Source organism: Tetrao urogallus (assembly GCF_951394365.1).
Source record: "Tetrao urogallus genome assembly, chromosome: 1".
Classification (NCBI taxonomy): domain Eukaryota; kingdom Metazoa; phylum Chordata; class Aves; order Galliformes; family Phasianidae; genus Tetrao; species Tetrao urogallus.
Window position 1 is genome coordinate 191,729,219 of NC_136813.1, and position 22,944 is coordinate 191,752,162.

Genomic DNA, 22,944 nt, shown 5'->3' on the forward strand with positions numbered 1-22,944 from the left:
ATTTTTTCCCCCTACAAAAAATAAGAACATTCCCCAATCACTACAGAACTTCTTGTGTTCACCTCCGTAGCACCTGGTATTGACAACAGAGCATCAGGCCATTCAAACCATTGATCTGCTGCAACAAAGCATTTCTCATGTCCCTGCGTGCATTAAGGATGAGCATTAACCACCTCACCTGGGACAACCCACCCTAGGGCTGGTTTCCACCCCATCATCTCTCTCAGGAGCTGGCAGAGCAACTACAGCTTTGTAGACGTTAAAGTTAATGAAGATGTCACTAGGAAGATTCCTAACAGCACACTAACAGCCATAAATATTGAATCAGAAAGCACAGTGGCAACCTGATGGATTCATGACATCACGCTATGGGCTTATAAATAAGTTACGAGTCTTCCGCAATTAAAACGTTTTCCCACGCATACTCCAATCAAATCCATAACATGCAAAGATAATATGCATATACTCTCAAATTATTCTTTCCACTTAATAAGCTCTCCAGTTTGGACCATATCTAAATTCCACACATCACACAAATAACCATCAATATCAACAGCAGCTGTCTAAGTAGGACAGCAAAGACAAAACATTTGATCTGTGAATTCATTTCTAACCAGGAGAAATCTAAACAAGGAACACACGCTTAAGCAGCACACAGTAACTTCCAGTAGACTAGGCTGAAATAAGTGTTCATATTATTTCTTATTCATTTAATCAAAACACTGCAGCCTTTACTTGCATTCTCAAAATTATCTCAAGTGACTGACGAACCACGGACATAAATTCATCCTATTCCCAAAATAGGTTACGTGAGATCCAGGTTAAAGAGCAATGGTGAATCACTGCAAGGCAGCTTCATTCACTCCTCCATGCACAACTGTGTGCTCACAAAAGCTTCAGCTCAGAGCCATCAATCACTTAGGGATTGTAACTGTTGCAAACAGCGCACTGGTCTTCCTACCATACAACATCTTTTCTAAATAATAATATAGTTAAGCATAAGCTCAGTTTTCAGACTCGTACAAATTTAGCTACCAAAACATACAGCAGCTCTTCCATTTCAATTCAGAATTACAGCCACTTCCAGCAATCAGGGATTCAGTACAAACACAGAGCGCGCCTCCAAGGACAGGATTTCGTATTAACTGTTAAATATTGGTAATGTGCAGCGATACCTAAGCAAGCTCACAGAATAATTAATACAAAAAACAATGCAATTAAGTGTGCATAATTTAAAATTATTTAATATTTTAGTTTCAAAAGGCGCTCTTGCATATATTACAGTATCTGTTTTACAATGTAAATGCGGATCTCAACCAATTTATACTCATTTAAATTAGCAATAAGCTGGTAGATGATCTAGAAATAACGAAGCAAAGTTAGTTACACTGCATTTGGAACATCTTCTTTCCAGTATTCCATTATTGTAACTTCAGCAGTAAATCCCAATAGTGAATCAGTGCAGACTTAATAAGGGTGGTCTGGAAAAAACAGGAGAGAGCTGAACTGCAAGGTTTTGCCTTGTATTTCTTTCGATGGGTTTCTATCTGTGCTTACAAGATCTGTTTACCAATAACTCATTCCTGAGATTCATTTCCATTGGCTGAGCTCTTCTACTACATGATTTTGTGTTGGTGCAATTCCTCTGTAAGACTTCATGATTATTAAAATAAACCATGTCTGTGCGGATGTGTGCACGGAGAAAGAATTTCAATGCAATGCAGAGAACCCTCAAAAAATCTATAAGGGGATGCTTCGTAGAATGCTAGAATGGTTTGGGTTGGAAGGGACCTTTCAGATTATTTAGTTCCAACCCCATGCTGTAGGTAGGAACACCCCCCACCAGAGCAGGTTGCTCAAAGCCCATCCAGCCTGGCCTCGAATGATGTTCATGCTTAGAATTTTCTTCAAACAAAATTAGTTGCAGGGAAAAAAAACAAACATCATGACAAAAGATTTCCTGTCGTAGAGAGCTTAAATTACATATAACAGGTGGACAGAGATAGGGAAATACTGCAAGAAAAGAAACATGAAATATGAAATATCTATCTAGAAACACCCAAGAGCTGATACAATAAATAATTTATCACCAGTAAGACTGAATTTAAAAAAAAAAAAGGCAGTTAAAAATTAGGTACAAGCGTGCATCTTCTCTAAGAATCATGCTTTGTCAGTTACAATAAATCTTCATGTAGTGATATAAATTCAAGTCATTATCGTTACAAAGTTGTGAATCTTTTCAACCAAGTTTTCTTAATAACTCACACTTCCCATGTGCCTCTGCAACACAAACACACACACACACACACACACACACACACACACACACAATAATTGGTTTCACCACTATTCAGCCATAAGCCAGTTTGTTGTCCTCTTCATTTAACATGTTTGTGTATACATTAAATAAGAAGAATCACATACCTTTATAAGGCTATCACTAGCAGCACGTCCTTAGATTTCAAGCAACAGGTGAGAGACTTGCTATTTCAGCTGTCTGCACTGGTACTTCCTACTATACATCAGCTGCAAGTGTTTTGTTGCTGAATACAATGGATAAAAGCATCAGGTTCCCATAACTCACCATTTAAAAAATAAACAAACACACTGTAGATGATAATGGGAAGGATTTTATCAGACTGCCTTCAGTTGGATTAAACATGTAGTGTCCTTTCAAGACAATTTAAGCTGTCTTGTTTCTGATCTTCATGGCTCATAAGTTTACAGTGAAATTATTTTATCTGACAATACGGGGAATTTACTGCTACTCCTTCTATCTTCTTGGAGAAAAAAAACAAAATCACATCTAACCCTGTGTACAAAGCACAATGTGAAATCTGAAAATATTTGCCTCATTTTTAATAAACTGCAGTGTTTTCTGAATATGTATGTCATAGAACGGTTTGGGTTGAAAGGGGCCTTTCAGATCATCTAGTTCCAACCTCACTATAGTCAGGGATGCCTCCCAGCAGACCAGGCTGCTCACAGCTCCATGCAGCCTGGCCTTGAATGCTTCCAGGGAGGGGGCATCCACAGCCTCGCTGGGCAACCTGTTCCAGTGTCTCACCACCCTCACAGTAAAGCATGACTTCCTAGTATCTAGCCCAAATCTACCCCCTTCCAGCTTAAAGCCATTTCCCCTCATCCTGCTGGTACCTGCCCTTATAAGAAGTCCTTCCCAGCTTTCCTATAGGTCCCCTTCAGGTACTGCTATACCACTAAATACCACTTTAATATCACTACATTTGCAATGGAACCCACAATCTTTGTTAACACAAATAATAAACTTGAAGGTTATTGATTAAAGCTAGGTAATATCAAAGAAACTTCAATAAAAACAATCTTGTTTCACTAAAAGCAATAAGATGGAACCAAGTGAATGCTACGGAAGCTGTGATAGTCAGCCTTATCTGAATTCTTACTTGGGCAGGTAGGGGAAAATAAAACACCTAAAATTATGTTATTTTATAACATGTATCTCAATCAACATCCTCTACCACTACATGGGACAGCGTGCTATCAGGTATAACTACGTGTAACAGCTGAGTAAAAAGCACATAAACTAAAACATCTCCCTAATTTTACATTTAGAAGTTACCATTAACTGCAAGGAATTATAACTACTATTGCCCAGGCCAGCATTCCAGAATAGGACTGTCTGTACTGTCAAGGCTACATAAATAGCACATTTTCATGTTCCATCTACTACCACTGTCTTTAAAGAAGATTCTCCAGCTGTGATTGCATACTATCAGCAGCACTGAAAAGTCAATTTTAGCCAATTACAGCTCAGGATTGCAGTAGCTTTCAACAAGAATAAGATTCACAAAGTCGTTCATCACTCAGACAAAAAGGCCTCTGTTGAGAATAATTTCACATACCTTTCCATTTGTGGGAACACCAGCTCACAGTAGCTTTAGGCATTGGAAAACAGTGTAAGTAAAGACTCAATGAGTGACTGAATGGGATGAGCAGGAGTATGTAATGGGATAAAGACAGACTAATGTTGTTTTCTATCGTTGTGTATCTCATACACAGCACAAGTGACTATACATATGTGTAAGGAACTGTTTTTTCCCCTTCTTCAAATAAATGTCTTGAAACATATAAATCTATATTCATTTAACTTTCCAACCTAAGCTGATTTCTGTGTTTTCCATTTGCACCCATGTATTGATAACTTCAAATGATCTTAGCATGCTCTGTAATGGTCAGTCCTTCTCTAACAGCCACAAAGAGATTCCAAACAAAACCAAACTGAACAATCAATCAGGAAGAAGAGGGCAAACACAATGAAAGATAACCACAGGTTGGTATTTGATGGTGGATACAGCTTTGTGATGACGACGATGCTTCAGCTTTCTGACGTTCAATCCTTTCACAATTTCCAAAGCTTGCTGCTAATTCACAGCTCCCAGTGCCAAAGGAAATTCTCCCTGCTCTGCAAAATTAACAACCAGCAATATTTTCCTTTGCACTAAAATCAATGATAACCTGGCTTCTTGTGGATTTAGGCCCCATTTCTCTCATAAACACATTAACCCTGCTTTCTTTCAGGGCATCATACTATTTAAACCAGGAAGGTGAATTCTATAACTGGCCCAAAGCTTCACACACGGCTTTGTATCTGTACATCTCTGTATCAGCTCATCAGCTGCACAGTACATTACAGAAGCATTTTGCCTACCTGCCCCCTAGCAGGGCACAAACCACAGGTCCCCCAGTCTCCTGAGGGGGTCACATAGTAAGTAACACAATAAAACTGGTTCCAAAGGACTATCCCATACCAACACCATCACTCACTGATACCTGTGCCCACTACCAACTTGCACTCTGTTACTTAAAGCCAACATCAGACAATTTAAGAAATCCTCTTTTTATTTTATCAGGAGCAGAACAACTGCTTATTTGTCCCATCCCACAGCTGTTTTTGAAGAACAACATCTTTCTGCACCTGGCTCCTTCCAGATACCAAATTTCAGATGCATGCAACAGCCAGGCATCAGGAAGCTCACAAAGAGCAGTATCAGATCCCAAAACCTCACGTGGCACATTCACTGCCCTAAAGAATCTCCCCCTTCCTATTTATCCAAGCTCTCCCAAATCCCCCAGCTCACTGATGGACTTTTCTGCAACCTTCCAACACTCCAGGACTTTCCCTACTCTGCCATTCAATAAGCATCAGGAAGCCTCCATGCCTCATAGTGCTCCAAGTTTTTCCAGACAGGGACAGACATCAGAGAACACTGCAGTTACCCTTCCAACCAAGGAGACTGACCCTTTTCAAGGAAAGGGGCTAGAGAAGAAGTCCAGCAAGGCAAAAGATAAGAGACGACAATGGGAAAAAGCAATTTTAAAGCACTGATAAGGTGAAAGGAAAGAGGTAGAGAATCCAGGGAGGGCAAGCTACAATTAAGCCAGCAAAAACTATAATGATGGGAAAAGACTGTTTGTGAGGTATGAGTGTTTGTGGTGAGAAGCATTCATTGTAAATATTGCATCACAGATCAGCATCGCTCAGCAAGAAGCTCTGCTCAACCTTTTCGTTTTGAGGAAATTCCTAGGAGCACAAGAAAAGCCTTAATGGTCAAAATACAGAACATGCTGTCTGTAGGAACAGCAGTGGTTATTTTCATTTTGTAAAGCTGTTCACCAGTACGAAGGCCGTCTATAATACTGATCAGTAATCTTATCCAGAAGCATCGCGGTTGTACCATTTGTCACCAAGTGACTTCTAAAAAGATGAAGAATTTATTTACACGCTTTCTGAGAATTTAGAAAATCCCTCTGAGAAGTTTGGATAAAACTGGTTAACAGCTTTGAAAATTATTGTGAGAAAGAAAAGAGATAAAACCAAGTTATATGAAAGGCCTTAAGGCAATCACAGTGCGGGAGGGAGGGGGGAACATGCAGAGAAAGTAGGTTGTTACCTATAAAGGTTAATGAAAGGATAAAGAGGAAAAAAGAAAGCGTTTTATACAAAGATAACACTGATCAATACACCTGCTGATCCTGTTAACGTGATTTCTCAGCGGTTGGAGTTGTGTACAAATATAAAGCAAGATGCCAAACCTCTACCTTGTATGTTTAAAGCAATTTAACAAAGTTATCACTAAGTTTTAAAGAGTATAAAATAAAAATCCAGTAGAAGCCAGAATTCAGAAAAAACTATAACCACATCAAATCATAATTTTAACCAATGAGATGGGCACCGAATCTGTGTACAAAATCTGAAAGCAATCACTTCACTTAAAATTAGATACAAAGGGAAGCCTGCAGAGATAAATAAGTGGATCTTTAACAGCTGTTGTGGCGCTCTCACACCTAATCTCCAATTGATTCATTCAAGTTACAATAACAGACTGATAACATTGATGTTTTGTCTCAGCGCAGAGAAAACAGTAATTCCAGAGTTTGTTTATTCAGCTCAGATGAAAACTACAGAGCGTGCAGTCTGGTCAACAGGATGGCGAGACTAGAATCAGATGACAACCAGAATATACAAAGAAACTAAATCCATACCTAAAGTATAAGAACATGTAATCAGCATTTCTTAGAAGGTCTTGTCAATCAAAATCACTGACTTACAGAGGGAAGAACATCAAAGCACTCTGGCTATGGAGGGTGTTAAGGTTGTACACAGGAGCAAGGATTCATCTCTGTTGAGGAAAATGGAAGAGAACTACGAAACACTGTAATGTGTCTTACAAAGCCAGTTTTGCTGAAGCCAGTGTATTCATCATCAAGCGCTACAAAATTGTTAATCTTGAAGTGCGGGAGCTGAAATAGTCTCAAACCAGCATTTAGCCCCATATATCTGCTTGTAATCAGAAATGAAAACTACATACAAAACTGTGACACTTGCAATCATTTCTGAACACTGAAAATAGTCACAAATGAAAAAAAAAAAAAAAAAAAAAAAAAAAAAAAAATCACAGAATGGTTTGGGGTGGAAGAGACCTTTGAGATCATCTAGTTCCAACTCTTGCTATAGGCAGGGATGCCTCCCAGCAGACCAGGCTGCTCACAGCCCCATCCAGCCTGCCTTTGAAAGCTTCCAGGGAGGGGGCATCCACAGCCTTGCTGGGCAACCTGTTCCAGTGTCTCACCACCCTCACAGTAAAGCATGACTTCCTAGCATCTAGCCCAAATCTACCCCCTTCCAGCTTAAAGCCATTTCCCCTCGTTTTGCCATTACACACCATTATTAAAAATCCCTCCCCAGCTTTTCTGTAGGCTCCCTTCAGATGCTTGGAAGACCACACTGAAATGTTTTAAGTCGTTGCAACTACAATCTACTTGTTATTAAAAATGTATGTGTTAATGAGACACATTAACAAAAACAACTTCTCAAAATGACTGATCTTTAAATTGATGTACCACCCCTCCCCACTGACAGCTTTTTAACGGTGCTGTTTGTCCTCACAAAAAAAAATAATAGTTTGATTGTCAGCAAAGATGCTTCCCATTAATTTAGGAATTCATGAGGTTCCTTTCTTCCTTCCATTAAAACATTCTGCCCCCTCTTCCACAAAAAAAAGTGCAGATTAAAAGTAAACTGGGTGTAGCCATAGTAGTCAGTTGGTCAAAACTTAGTTGACAGAGACATGAGGCATCATCCAGTGCTCCTTCTCCAAAAATCAGATTCCTTAGGTGTCTGATTGAAATCACCCTTAAATAATTATCATGGCCTTTCTAATTCTTCCAGCCAATTTCTGCACATATTGCTTTTCCTACTTAGACTGCAGAACACTCAGTGCCATCTCTGCCTGTTGAGAAGTGTCACTCAGTATCATCAAGGATAATTGAGTCCTTTCCCTTAAATAAAGCTATCCCTTCTAACACACGTGAAAGAAAAAATAATTAAAAAAAATCACCACAGATGAACAATTCATGAATGTTCTTTCTGTAGAGAGCTCTCGAGAGCAAAGAGAAATAGAAGACTTTCACAGAATGGGATAAACCCCAATGCTTCACCTTAGACTTGATGCTAGTTTACAGGTGACATCAAGCACTTACAAAGCTAAAAATGAGAATCCAATTAATTGGCTTTATGAAATACTGCTGGATAATAGAACAAATACACAGATGTTAAAACAGATACGCAACAAACCTTGAGGCCAAAGAGAAGAAAGAAAAGAAGGCTGTGGGTGACCTCATTGCAGCCTTTCAGTACCTAAAGGGAGCCTACAAACAGGAGGGGAACCAACATTTCGGAAGAATAGATAACTGCAGGACAAGAGGAAATGGTTTTAAGTTGAAGGAGGGAAGATTTAGGTTGGATGTCAGGGGGAAGTTCTTCACTATGAGAGTGGTGAGGTGCTGGAACAGGCTGCCCAGAGAGGCTGTGGATGATGCCCCCGTCCATCCCTGGAGGTGTTCAAGGCCAGGTTGGATGGGGCCCTTGGCAGCCTGGTCTCATATTAAATGTGGAGGTTGGTGGCCCTGCATGTGGCAGGGGGGTTGGAGATTTCTGATCCTTGAGGTCCCTTCCAAACCAAGCCATTCTATGATTCTACCATAAAAGAATTTCCTTCATCTGTTTTCTAGTTTTAAAACAATGGGTAGCAGTACCTGAAAACTGAAATTTCCAGTCTGGTGCTCCTCAGAACTTCAGGAATATATCTCAACATGAGCTCAAGAAATTCAGTATACATGCAAACATGCAGAAGTTTCAGAAAAAAAAGGAAACTGTAGCAGTAAATGAAACTGCCAACAGCTCCCTTGAGGTAGGAGAAATGTCTCTAAGTGGTTACCTCCTGTTTAACTAAAAAAACAAGTAGTAGAAAGCTTTCAGGAAACAAAAAAAAAAAAAAAAAAAAAGCACTATACAATATACTTAACTTGTCTGATCTGACAGGTGATGAAGAGGTTTAGTAACACTTGGTTGCAGCTGGAAGATGAAAGAATAAAACAAAGCTTCTCTTTTCATCTTAATGTGATAAACCATACCTCTGAAGTATTCTTTAACATCACACCAAAGATTGCCTGTATATAAAGCATGATAGAAAGAAAAGTAGCATAATCTATTAAAACCACCAAGTCGTATTATTTACACAGGATAAGGAGACCTCTGAGTAACATAACACCTAACAAGTGGCATCTTTAAATAAGGAAAGAGAAAAAAAATGCACTCAGAACCCACTTCCCCTTCACGTGATTTAAAATCATTTCTTACCAAAGACTTGGTTTAGAAATATTCTGAAGCATTCTGCCCCTATTACAGGGCCCCACTTATTTTCATTTTATTGACAGTTGTAGTCAGTGGAGAGTTGGGCAAGAACATATTTTACTGAAAAACTGGAGAGGATGCTGCAGAGCAGAACGACAATTCCTTGGCATAGAGCTATCAGGACAAATACTGGTAAAAGCCAAGTATTCTAATTTACTTCTCAGCTTTACACCACTAAGACTATCAATATTTTTGATTTTGTTCTTCAAGATAGCAGAACTATTCAAGCTGTTCCAAATGACTTTTACTCTAACAATCATTTCAATTACATACCCTTTTATCTCAGCCAGCTATCTGGTCTTTTTGACCCTTTCCAACCTCTAATCCCACGAAAGGTCTCTGAAGGACAAAGGAGAAATAGCTGGGTTTTGTTCTGGTGCCTCATCACTGCATGGACTGAAGAAGTCAAAGGCAGAAATTTCACAGGAAATGTTAAATTGTTCAGAGCTCTTCTTCTCTGGGTAATTTCCAGCACATTCAACTCTCTGTACGAACCGAGAATTTCAGCACGTGTGAACTGTGATTTCTGTCTCTTCCCCAAGTCTGCCTTATAAACGTATGATGGATTCTGGCAGCATTTTCCCCAAGTTCAGCCTAAGACTCTGATCAAAGGTCTAAATCTTTATCAGGAGTTCACTCCCAAACAATTCAGTGCTCAGCACGAGTAAAAGCACCAATTCCATGCATAAATGCATAACCATTTAGATCCTAAAATTGTTTACTGCATGCTATTTTGTACACATTTCACAGAGCCCTTTGCAATCTCTTTTTTCCAGGTTGGGTCTTTCCCTACATTTTTTGAGATAGTTCCACTGTTGTTGTTTTGTTGTGGTTTTTTTTTGTTTTTTTTGTTTGTTTTTTTTTTTTAAATCCAGCTTGTTGTAGCACTAGAAATTAATATGAGATTCACATGCCACAACAAGCAGTTGATTTTTATAGAATCACAGAATTGAAAATGACCATCGGGATTCAACTCCCTGCTATGTGCAGGGTCACCAACCAGCAGACCAGGTGCCCAGAGCCACATCCAGCCTGGCCTTGAATGCCTCCAGGAATTTCCCCCTAAGTACCAGAAAGCTGTGCTGTAGCACACACAGATCCTGTGCTTTTAACATTAAAAAGCAGACGGTTCCGACCTAGAGGCCGTTTCTAAGCAAATTCTTTGGCTATGCTTTTTACACTACCTATGACAAAATTGCTTTATGCGTGCACTGCACAACTCCTCAGAAAGATTTTTTGGAGCAAATGCCTGCACTTGGTAAACCCTAATAGAGCACATGAAGCCTTAAGCAGAATTGCATGAAATTTAATTTTGACAAATCCACTTGAGACCAAAAAAGCACACAGTGTGCAGTACACAAGACTTACCTGTTTCAAAGAATATATGGAAACAAAAAATGACACTTCTAATTGAGTGCCAGTTGACAGCTAATTCTGTCTATCCACCAAAAGCCACAAACACAGAAAACCATTTGTAACAGGAAAAAAAAAACTATAAAAGAAGCCAATTCTTTTATATGAATCTATCTAGACCTAAGACCTACGTATTTATGCACACAGATAAGACAGGACCTCACACAGACTATTCTCTCTTTAAATTTCATTTGGAATATCAGAAGTTCTTTATCAATTGTAAAACAAGATCCTCTAATTACATCAGATGCCCACCTAACACACAGCAATATCCATGTGGTAGACCTACACGCAGGTCAGAGTGAGAATGCAAAAGAGAAACAACAACTCATTGCCATAAGCTCTCAAAAATTCAATGCCTATACTTGCAGAACGGTTGAAAGCTTTCAGAATTGGCTTTTTTTAGCTCCTTTTACAAAACTGAACAACAAGAAGTAAAAAAAAGCAGGAGAAAAGTAGGGGAATCGATTAGTTCAATTCCAGCCTTAAATGCCTCCCCCAAATGGGCCACTTCTTCATACAAAGTTCAACACAATCATTACATTACAATAAAACAAAGAGAGAGAGAGAGAGAGACATCTTCTGCATGGGGCCCTTCCAATTGCAAAATTGTACAAGTCAAATGCGCACCATGCAAGCTCTGGGATAACGATAATGCAGATGCCATCCTTGGACCGTATTTAAGTGTATGTAGATCACACAGTCCACTTCAGAGGTGAGTAAGGTTTTTCAGGGATTAAGTAGGTTTTCTGGGCTTTGCTATTGATAATTTAACTGTAAGTGGTGTTTTTTGGTTAAACAGAAAACAGCGACTCCTTCCTTGAATAGCACATTATTTCTTTATTAGGGATAAAAACCTAGCCTGTGACAACTTAAGGATTATTTCAAGATCATTATTATGAGCAGCAATACAAACTACCTTACAGAAAACAAACCAAACCATTTTCTGGACTATTACACATTGGACTAAGTGTACTTCTGAGAAAACACTGTCAAAATTAATACCTGGAAAGGTAAGGACTGTTGTACCGTATGCAGCAATTATAACATCTCTGGCACTCAATGATACCATTCCAAGAATTTCCACATAATAGTTTCAAATAGAAGCCTGTGCCACAAATCATCCCAGTTCAGCTTTTCCCTTAACTGATGGTGTAATCCCCAGAGCTAAAATGCACAAGACTTGGTGCTCTTCCCACATCCCAGCCTGCTCAAGCCATCTCCACACTCTCCAGTTCCAGCAACAGCATCTTTGTGCTCCTTCCTTCCCACTGTCATTTGCACTTAAAACACCAGTAGTGAAGTTGCTAAAGAAGCTGCTTCAGAGAAAAAAAAAACCCTTAAGTTAGACATGATTTGCAAAACTTCTTCAAAGACCATAGCCTTAGGATACGTGATTTTTGCTTGAGAAGTTTCAACAGCTCCTGCTTCTGGTCACTTAAGACAACTGTTGCAGTCCAGAATGTACGAGTACACAAAACTCAAAGTAGGCGGCCTAAAGGCACGGTTGTGATGTTATCTCAAAGACAGTATTTCAGTGAAGAATCACAACTAGTTTGAATTTGACAAACATTGGGCACACAGGGCAACAGAGTACTCCCTACCACAGAATAACAGAATCATTATGGTTGGGAAAGAACTCTGTGATCATCTGGTCCAACCACCCACTTACCACCAATACTGCCCACTGAACCATAGATATCTTCAGTGACACACTGACCCTCTTTTTGAACACCTTCAGGGATGGTGACTCCACCACTTCCCTGGGCAACTGTTTCAATGCTTGTTTCAATGCCTAATCACTATTTCTGCCAAGAAATTTTTCTTAGTAACCCTGTGGTTCCTCATTATGACCTTTCTTATAGATGAGCATCACATTAAGTCTGTACATACAGACTCTTGCATTCTCACCATAAGAAACCAGCAAGGTTCTAGGCACTGCTCCCATACAACTGAGTAACTTTTTCACATTCAACGAATGTGAAAGTCTTCCAAACAATTAAATGTGGACTTTTCCCTGCTCTCTAACATTCTCATTACATCTACCCAACTCTTCACACCATTTGTGACGCAGCTAATACTGTACTTTCAGGACTCAGAGTGAAGAACTAAGATCTCCCACAGCTTTCATCTTCCAATTACTATGGGTGAAAACAAAACCAGAAGTACGGGTTGCATTAGTTACTCATTTATCCTTCTAATTTAAGAACTATTTTACAAGGACATAGCCAGCCATCTGAAAGCATTCGCAGAACACCTTGTGTGTCACACAGACAGTGAGAACTTAAATTTATGCAATACTTACTTCATCTCCCATGCATAATTCTACATTCCCTATACTCCTGCAATCCAGTGACATGAATGTCAGGCTCAGCTAAAGATTTGCTGTTAGAGTGACAGCACTAAAAGTTAGGCATCTTCAGTAGTCGAGTGAGTTACAAGATGTTTCACCTTTTGATAATAAAATACTTCCATCAATAGTGAACCTTTAACCCAAAGAATATCAATATACATCACTGAAAATAACGTTATCTCCAAGAAACTCAGTGACAACTAAGTGGCAATATAACAAGCCATGTGAGAGCATGAGTGAACACTGCAGCATCACATCCAAGAACACCCAAGACACTTTGCTCAGCTTTAAATCAAGCACCAAAAAAGCTACATATCCTGTGCAGACAAAAGCCTGGGAGTGAGAAGCAATGATGACCAGATGAAGCTGTGTTTTATACAACCTCCCTCATAAGGATATGCCTTTATGCCAGCAGAATGTTTTCTGAAATACCACAGAATTGTATAGTCTTATATATTTCTGTCACAATAGCATGATGAGAAGCTTCAGAAATTCTCACAAATCTCTCTAAACTTGGTGAAAAAAGAAAAGAACAGTCAAAGGGAAATTAGTGCAAAACCACAAGTGTGGTGGTTTGTATAAGATTCAAATCTGGGCCATTCAGGCTACTTGTGGTGGCCATAGGTTAGCTCAGTTTGTTGCCTGGGGATTCCAACCCAATTGATTTTACACCTAAAAACTACTAAAGAATACCCAGAGCTGCAGATAGAGCAGGACAAAGTATTAGCAAATGGAGAGACCAGGCTTTCTTGGCTACTGCTAAAAGAAGAATGCCAGTGGCTGAAAGAAACAGTCAGAGATGTACAAGTATAGCAAGAGATGTACATAGCAAGACAAACAACAAGGCATCAAAAATATCTTGGTTTTTTTCCTAAGGTTATAAGCTGTTTTTCTTTCTTTCCTAGAAATAAGAGTCAATGTTACACAATAACATCACAGAAATGTCAATTTACTTAATCTTCCATTTACGCGGAGAAAGAGTGTTACTGCAACAAAAAATAGATGAAAATAGCAAATATATAAAAGGGCACAGAACTAAGGATTTATTTCCAGAAGATTCTTGCTTAACTAGCATAAACTTAGCAAAATTCTGTAAACCTCCAGATATACACAAAACACGTAAATACAACACAACTCAAAGTCACGAGCAACACAGCACAGCCTCCGAAAATACTTGTCATCAGAAAACAGTTTTATTTTCTTCATCCAGCATCCAACTCTCCAGAAACACCATCAGCAGGAGTAAGGAGAATATATATATATATGCTGTCATTCTTTAGTGTTGAAATAAGATTTTCCTAAATATTGGACCAAGTACAAGGGCAGCAACTGCAGTGTAAAACCTCTCAGCTATGTTCGCCTGGAACTGCACACTGCACCAGCCCAGGTGACTTTAACCATTTCCACTTGCATTATAAAGAATAAATTTGTTAGGTGCAGCCAAGCATTTCATTTTCACACTCTGCACCCAAATTATGGGATTACAAAAGACTTAGGAAGTAACTTTGTCAAATGCAATGCTCAAAGCGGAGTCAGCCCTGAGATCAGATCAGGTTGCCCAGAAGTTTTAACCACTTGTACCTTGAAAGCCTCCAACAATGAAGGCTGCATAGCCTCAACTGGGAAGCCTCTTCCAGTGCTTGACCAGCTTCACCATGACATAGTTTTTCCTTATTTCCAGTCTGAATCTCTCCTGCTTTCCCATCCACTATCTCTTATTCTCATACAGTGCATCACTATAAAATAGCTGTTGCCACCATTTCAATAAGCTATAGGAAGGATGCTATTATAATGTCTCCAAAAATCTTACTTTTCTGCAAGCTGAAGTAGCCAAGCTTCCTCTCCTCATAGAGAAGACACTTCAGCAGCTGACCATTGCTGACCTCAAGCCAGCTGATCAATGCCTCGTACTGATGGGTCTAAAACTGTATGCAGTAATCTAGAGGTGATCAGAAAACTGCTGAAGAGGAAAACCCCTTCCCCTGCTGTGCTAATTTGCTCCCATTTCTACAGCCCAGGATGCTGCTAGCTAACTGCCTCCTGGACACAGAGCTGACTACACACAGTATGCTGCCTTCCAGCATCCAGTTCCTTTCCTGCACAGCTGTTCCCTAGAGGGCATCCCAGCCTGCACTGCAGCAATTGATTGCTTCTCACCTGGTGCAGGACTTTGCATTTATCCTTGTTACATTTCATGAGGCTCCTGTTGGCTTCACTCCTCCAGCCTGCCCAGGTTCCTCTGGATGGCAGCCCTGCCCTTGAGCATATTGTCAGAGTCGATCTAACTGGAGTCACCTGCATTAAGGAATATGCACTCCACCTTTATACATGTTCTGGAAGATTAGATCTGTTATACGAGACAAGCTCCAGCAGTAGATCATTTGTTGCCAGCCTCCAGAAAGGGGAAGCCCATTAACCACAACCTGCTGATCCTGACCAAAGTTTTTTAATCCAGCTTGTCTTTTGGCCATCCACATTCTAACATCCTAATATGGATGCAGTAATATTGTAAGAGCACTGAAAGTCTTGTCAAGGTTGAAGTAAGTGATGCTTACTGTCCTTACCTCATAGAAAGATCCCATCTTTCTGTAGAAAATTTCTGCTTCTATCTCCTGCCAATGCTCCTCCTGAGCCCTGTCATGAGTTCCATCCTGAGAGTGGTCTCATTAAATGGGGATCTGTTCATTCCCTTGAGTATGAGGATGGACTGCTCTTGCAGTAAGAAGAGGTCGCCCTTAAAGATTTGACAGCTTTCCTGAACTCATTTCTCAGAGCTGCCTCCCATGGGATCCTACTAACAAGCTTGAGGAAGCTTAAGTTTGCTCTACTAAAGTTTAGTTCAATTTCAGTTGCATCTTCAACTAGAACCTAATTCTTCAAATGCACATTCCTGCCCATCTCAGCAATACTTTCTTGTGTTTCTGACTGAACTGAGATACCGTGGGCTCCAGAAACTTCACCAAAATATATGGATACCAACACCACAGAGCACACAATGAAAAGATGTATTTCACAACCTTGTTTGTTTGTGTGGAATGACATTTTTCTCCACGGGAAGCATTTCAAATCTAATCCAACTTCTGGAGAGGCACCAGCAGTACCAGCCTTATTTCACACCTTCAAAACACACAGCACTGTGATATGGGTCCTTTACTGTCTTTTCATAGGCATGATAACAACAGCAAACATACAGTTAAAAAGAAATAAAACAATCCTCTGCGTCCACAGTGTAGTTTGCTTCTGTAATGACAACCAAGGAAAAAAAAAAGCTGAGATGCAGAAACTTGATAAATTAATCACTTTTTTTTTTAAACTCACTTATAATAGACTACAAGCTTTCCAGATATCCACTATACTAAAACGAATTAAACCATCCCCTTTGTCTGTTCCAACTGAAGCTTTAGGTATAATGAATCCTCAAAAAAAAAAAAAAAAAAAAAAAACAAACACTCTCATCTGACCAAATTACTTTTCATCAATATCGCTTTAGGAATTACAGACATACTTTAAAGATTTTACTCTTGCTAAATATTTCAGCGCATTCAATATTACTCAACAGTCATAAAATGATCCGAGCAAGCAAGGATGTTTTAAGACGCAGTATTTAGATGTCAGGTTTCATTGTAAATGTATGCAATTTCATTTTCCAACCCGAAACTGAAGTCAATAAATACATCATATACCAGCAAGCAGCAAGATCCACACTTTTACACGTAATCCAATCAATTATTCCTCAACCAAAAGCTACCGAAGACTTGAGTTAAGGATTGTTTCTATTGCCTACATAAATTAGAAAACTCTAGAGGGAGAAACAAGCGTCGTTTATCTAGAATGCACCATGATGTAAATGTAGGCTAAGAAACTGCCAAGTTCTGAAATCGACCGGCTGGGAATCCAGCAGCCAGAACCAGCCTTCAAACAACACCGCTCTTCAAAAACTCTCTTCAGAAGCTGTGGGTGTTCCACCCAGATGGAAAAGCAAGTCACTCTAACCAGATTCATACGCAGGAGGAGCCATGGGAGACACGTCTCATCAGCAGCAAGAGGGCTTAAGGAAGAAACCAACACCAAGCACAGCTGCATCACAGCAGAAGGAAGATCTCCAGATTTGGGATCCAGCCCCCAAAGCCGTAGTCCAATACTAAATCACCAGAGCATTGGCTTTGATAGGAGTGTCCTTCTTGTAATGACACTGTATCAAACAAGTGCAGCCCCTGAAAAGTTAAGACGTAGATCCAAAATAAGTAGCTTGACTGTTCTTACAGCATCAAAGAAACTCGACTGTTTGTAATTCTTCATCAAAAATCATTCAGTGGCTGAGGAATAGATGGTATGGCAACGTGTACTTAAGTATAATTTAATCTTCTCAAATACAAATCATTTGAGCAACAGAGGTATAACCTTGATTATCCTGTGTAAATACAAGCACTCCACCTCAATTACTGGCTCTTAAAGCAGAAATACAAGTAACATCTCCCACGCTTGCAAAGGATTGAGAGATTCATTAAGCCTTTCAGTGAAGATTTCCAACACACAAAGAGAAGCAGAAGACCAAGCTATGTGCAAACTGTGGATTAGTAAAGAAGGCTGGAATGCCTCAGAAATTCATCCCTGCAATCACATCCCAAAAATCCCACTTTCTTGTTCTCGAGGTTACTTCCGTAACTCATTTAAGGATGAAAAGCAACAGGTATCACAGTGTAAGCAGTTAGCATGCACAGCTATTATTATTTCACATAAATCATTGTCTTAAAATAAATTCTCCACCACAGTAAAACACATTAACATCATCATATGGATGCTATTCAAACAAGAGAAGATGGACAACCTGGCAGTTCAGACACAAAACTACAGCCCTATTTCATCTAAACCTTACTTAGGCAAGCTCCAAATCCTAATTTTATTGAGCAATCTACATTTCAGCAGCCAGGTGACAACTTGAGGCTTTTTTAGCACTGATATTTTATCAATCTTCAACACGTCACACTTCTACCACTTATAAAGCTGAAAAATAACCTCTAGAGCAGCAACATTTGGGAGCATCATTATAAATAAAACATGCTGGGGTAGGTTCACCTGAAGCACATGGACTCTGACATCTGAACTCTTCACCCTGGTATTCCTAGAGGGCAGTTTGTCTCATCCTGAAGTAGATTTTTCAAATGAATTGTCTCCCAAAAATACATTTTTCTTTCCGTTGACTATAGAAGGAACCCAGCCATGATAAAGCCACCTCTACTCCTTAAACATCTTCAGTTAAGCAAAAGGAAACCAACTTTCTATGCTTAAGCTGGATGAAAGATGACACTCATTCAAGTCTTGCTGCAAGGTCCACCTCTGACACGCTTCTTATCATGAGGGGAGATCTGGGAGTTCTGCTTTGTAAACAACAAGGCAGCAGGCCCCTCAGGAATTCTGATATCAGGAATATTTCTGGAGAAGTGGTTAAGAAGCCTTGAACCTTACAGGTCCCACATAGTCAACAGACATAAATCACAAGGCACCACTGCCATAAATCCAATTCTCTGCCATTCATTTCCATGTCCACAGTGCTGAACTATTTTAAATTAGACTACATGCAGACAGACCTCAGTAATGAAATAAAAATATTAGGAAAGCCATCATTTTCAGACAGCAATCTGTACAAACTGTACACAACTCATTTTCGCTCTTCCACAACAGGGGAATAACATCATTCTTTTATCATTTGCTTAAGTGTATTTCAACTGCAACTAGCTATAAGGAAAACTCAATGTTGATTAAATGCACAAGAATTTTCACTTCAAAACTCAATGTATACTTCTGTATATGTCTTTTTATAAATAAAAATGAAGAAGAGCTTTTAAGAACAGATAAAAACTTAGAAAACCAAGTCTATAGAACAGCTGTGTTTTAAATTTTACTGTTAGAAGAAAACCAAAGAGTAATGTAACTCATCTAAAAGCCATCAGCTGCTTCTTTCTTTGAAAGGAACAATGTTGGATGTCAGATAAAAGCCAGATCAATGAAATGGCAATGAGTTCATTACAATAATCTGAATGACACATTTCATTTTTTTTTCCCTCCACTAGAACAGAAACAATAAATGCATACCTGCACCAGGTGATCGGCGCTGAGACTGTGGTCTTCCACTGGGCGAAGAAGGTTCCTTCATCCGATCAATGACGCTATCAGATAGCTGGAAAACAAAACCCCCAGCCCCTTCAGTCAGCCTGCATCTCCTCCTTCACCTCCATTACCCCCCGCCCTCACAAAAACGAAGTAAAACTTATTAAATAAAATAGGACAGAGCTTCAGAATAAGACACAAGGACAGCTGAAATGTTATCAACAGAACAACATAAGTTATTTCCAGCAGCCTTCCCGTCCTTGGTGGGGCGAGCACTTCTCTGTGAGAACAAAGAATTAGAACATTTTGCTTCTCGTGGAACACAAGAAAGCTGTACAATCAAACACAGCATACACCACCATCCCCCAGCACATCGTTGCTTCTATTAAATCAGCCTTTTTGCCTTTCTCTGCTATTGGATAATGGTCAAACACCACACTGTGCAGTTGCAGAGCACCTGGGCCAACAGGAACTTCATTCTAATAGGGCTCCCAAAGCACTGGAGCAACAGCAGTCATAGCAAGGATTGTCACCCACAGGGTTCAGCCTACTGCTGACACGTGCATACCCAAAAACAGTCACAAATTACATGAAATGAAACTGAGAGTAAGAGGAGCGCCCAATATCAGATCTACTGTACCCCAAGGAAAAAACACAAGGGCTGCCCTGGAAATAATGCCTGTTGGTCCACAACGTCAGAGGTGGATGTTGGTGGTATGGCAGTAGATGTTGAACCCCCCCACCAATGTCCCATTATATTTTGTTGCTGTGCAACAGAGGCAGAAGAGGGGCAGTCTGACAAAGCGGTATCTGACACAAAAGTGCGTATGAAGCAAAGAGGTGGAATTGAACTCCTCCATGTGGCAAAAACGGCACCCACTGACATTCATCAACACTTGCTGAATGTTCATGGATTCCAAAGAGTGGACGTGAGCACAGTGAGGTGGTGGTGCCTGTCAGCAGCGGCAACAGCAGGTTACTTCCACTGGTACAGATTTTTTAGTGCACAGCACGCAGGCTCTTGTTCATCACTGGCAAAAATACAGAGCCAATAGTGATGATCACACTGAAAAACAAAGTTTTGCAGCTGAGAAACTGCTCTATTAAACAGTGTTATTATGCTCTTTGTAATTGCTGTATTCTCCACAGAAATAAAAAGAAGGCATTACTTCTGGAGCAACCCTACATCTAACAGAAAAAAACATCATGTAAGTTCTTATGTTTCAACTTAGAACTTTCCTTGAACACCATGAACACAGCTTCAACTACCCTTAAAAACTATTTTTCATTAGAGAGTTCTTTACAGCACAATGTTTCTCACTGGCAGAAATCTGCATTAGAGAAGTTTTGCTACAATTTGAGCTCTAACATGCAATTGAAAAGGTAAAATTCCTCCATCATAAGATTTCTTGCCTTAATATCAAATCTTTCAACCAAACTTGACACAATTAGTCTTAGGTATATAAAGAGAATCACTTACAGATATCCCACTGATTAATGAATCTGTATTTCCCTATCACCTGTGATATCATGCAGTTTTCATAGTCAATATTTCAAGATACAGAATACTTTATAGAAGTTTCAATACAATACAACACAGAAAATTCAACAGCACTTCCTAGTACTGAAGCAGCTGGAGCCAACAATAAAGCAACAAAAGCTCACCAAGCACAGGAATCAAATAAAAAGAAGTTACAAAGATGATAAACTCTGTAGTAACTTAATAGTAACAGTAATTAAATAGTAACTGAAGATACAGTCACCTATTTGACCAAGACCATTACGCATCCAGAACAGGGAAATATTAGTATGACAAAAGAAAAAGCAGGAGTTACCACCATCCTTTGTTGTGCAACACTCCTCCCTATCAGCAGGGATAAAAGACACCTTATCATTCCTGCTATGAACTGCAGTGCCTTCTGTTGACAAATCACTGTGCTGCAAGATTTTGCAGTGTCTTGTGCCACGAGCTATCTGCCCTTTGCTGTGTTACAGGCAACAGCATGCCACAAATTGGGAAAGAATGTGAGTGCTTCTGTAGAGTGAACTGAAAACTGGATATACGGAATCATGGAATCACAGAATATATTGGATTCGAAGGGATCTCAAGATTCATTGAGGTTCATTGAGGTCCAAGCCCCTCTGCCACAGGCAGGGTTGCCACCTGCCAGATCAGGCTGCCCAGTGCCCCATCCAGCCTAACATTAAACATCTCCAGAGATGGGGCATCCACAACTTCCCCAGGGAGCCCATGCCAGCTCCTCACCATCCTCTCAGTGAGAAGTTCCCTCCTGACACCTACTCTGAATCTCCCCTTTTTTAGTTTAAAACCATTCCTATGATTATAAGCACCCATTTGTGCTATCACTGTCTACCTGCATAAAAAGTTGATTTCTCTCTTGTTCATAAACTCCTTCTAAATACTGAAAGGCTGCAATGAGGTGTCCCTGGAGCCTTCTCCAGGCTGAACAAGCCCAGTTCCCTCAGCCTGTCTTCACAGGAAAGGTGCTCCAACCCTCTGATCATCTTCATGCCCTCCTCTGGACCCACTCCAACAGTTCCACTGTACTGGGGACCCCAGACCCTGACACAGTTCTCCGAATGAGGCCTCACACGGGCAGAGTAGAGAGTGGCAATCACCTCCCTCCCTGCTGCCACCTCTCTGTTGATACAGCTCAGGATATTGTTGGCCTTCTGGGCTGCGAGAGCATGTTGCTGGCTCACACAGCTTGTAAGAGAACGTGGGAAAATGATCAGCTCTGAGACGTGGAGATCAGAGAAGGCACAAAACAAGTTCTTCCAGTCACACATCTCTCTCAGCACCGTGCTGCCCTTGGAGACAAGGCCGAGGGGCCAGCACAGTCACAGCAAGCTTCTCACCAAAGGAGAAAGTGACAGCAAGACTTTAGGATAATAAAGAGTAAGAGGAGGAAACGAGCAAAGCTCAAGGAGAGAAGGGAACGGGCGGCAGACGCCAGCAGCACAGCGGCACAAAACGGGGAGAAAGACGAGTGAGGCGCAGGGGCAGCGCCGGGCAGGCCAGGCCCCACGTGCCCCTCAGAGAACGGAGAAGAATCTGTCCCAGAGAAGACGCCCAGGCCCGGGGGAGCCCCGCTCTCACCCGCACGCCCTTCACCACCGTGATGTTCTCATTCTCGTCCGCCTCGAAGGTGACACGCCGAGTGCTGCCGGTGGCGCCCATCTTCGCCCGGCGCTACCAGGCCGCTGCCAGGGACGGCCCCAAGGAGACTCTCTGTACCCGCTGCCAGCGCGCCCCTCAACAACGCCGCCTCTCATTGGGCCGTCCCTCGCTTCACCCCGCCCTCCGCGCCTAGAAACCTTCTTCCTATTGGCAGCGGGGCCGTAGCCATGGAAACCGCGCACACCCGCCGAAGAGCGGCGAGGCACCCGGAAAGGCTGAGGAAACTTTTTCAGTTAAACTTCCCGAGGGAGGGACATAGACTACTACTCCCAGGATCCTTAGCGCTGACAGGCGGGGGCGGAGTGCGGGGCTCCAGCGCATGGCCCGCTGGGTAGTGTAGTTCTCTCTGGCCCCAGGCTGAGGGGGCTGTGCATGTGGGGAAATGCCGTTCGTCGTGGCCCAATGTGGCTATCCCTGTGTGAAGGTACGTTCTGGATTTGGGGTGTAGTTGTACATCTGTCATCCCAAAGATGTTACAATGCCTCAGGATGGGCCCCTGTGGGAAGTGTTCCTCAAGGCTGTGCTGGAGCCCTAAGCCTGTATCATAGGATGTTTGAGTTGGAAGGGACCTTTGAAGGTCATCCAGTCCAAATTGGCACCTCAATCCATTTTTATAACATTATAAAATTACCATTA

General features: G+C 40.8%; 1 protein-coding gene across 1 annotated transcript in view; it reads right to left on the reverse strand.

Moving 5' to 3' along the window:
* CHCHD3 (coiled-coil-helix-coiled-coil-helix domain containing 3) overlaps positions 1–22,308 on the reverse strand; it is a gene marked incomplete at both ends in the record, with an annotated part of 164,814 nt that extends 142,506 nt beyond the window's left edge. The window contains 2 exons of the mRNA XM_079549075.1: positions 19,092–19,176; positions 22,228–22,308. Of these exons, the coding sequence (XP_079405201.1) occupies positions 19,092–19,176; positions 22,228–22,308 (166 nt within the window). The remainder of the gene's footprint in view (positions 1–19,091; positions 19,177–22,227) is intronic.
* Positions 22,309–22,944: the final 636 nt, after the last annotated feature.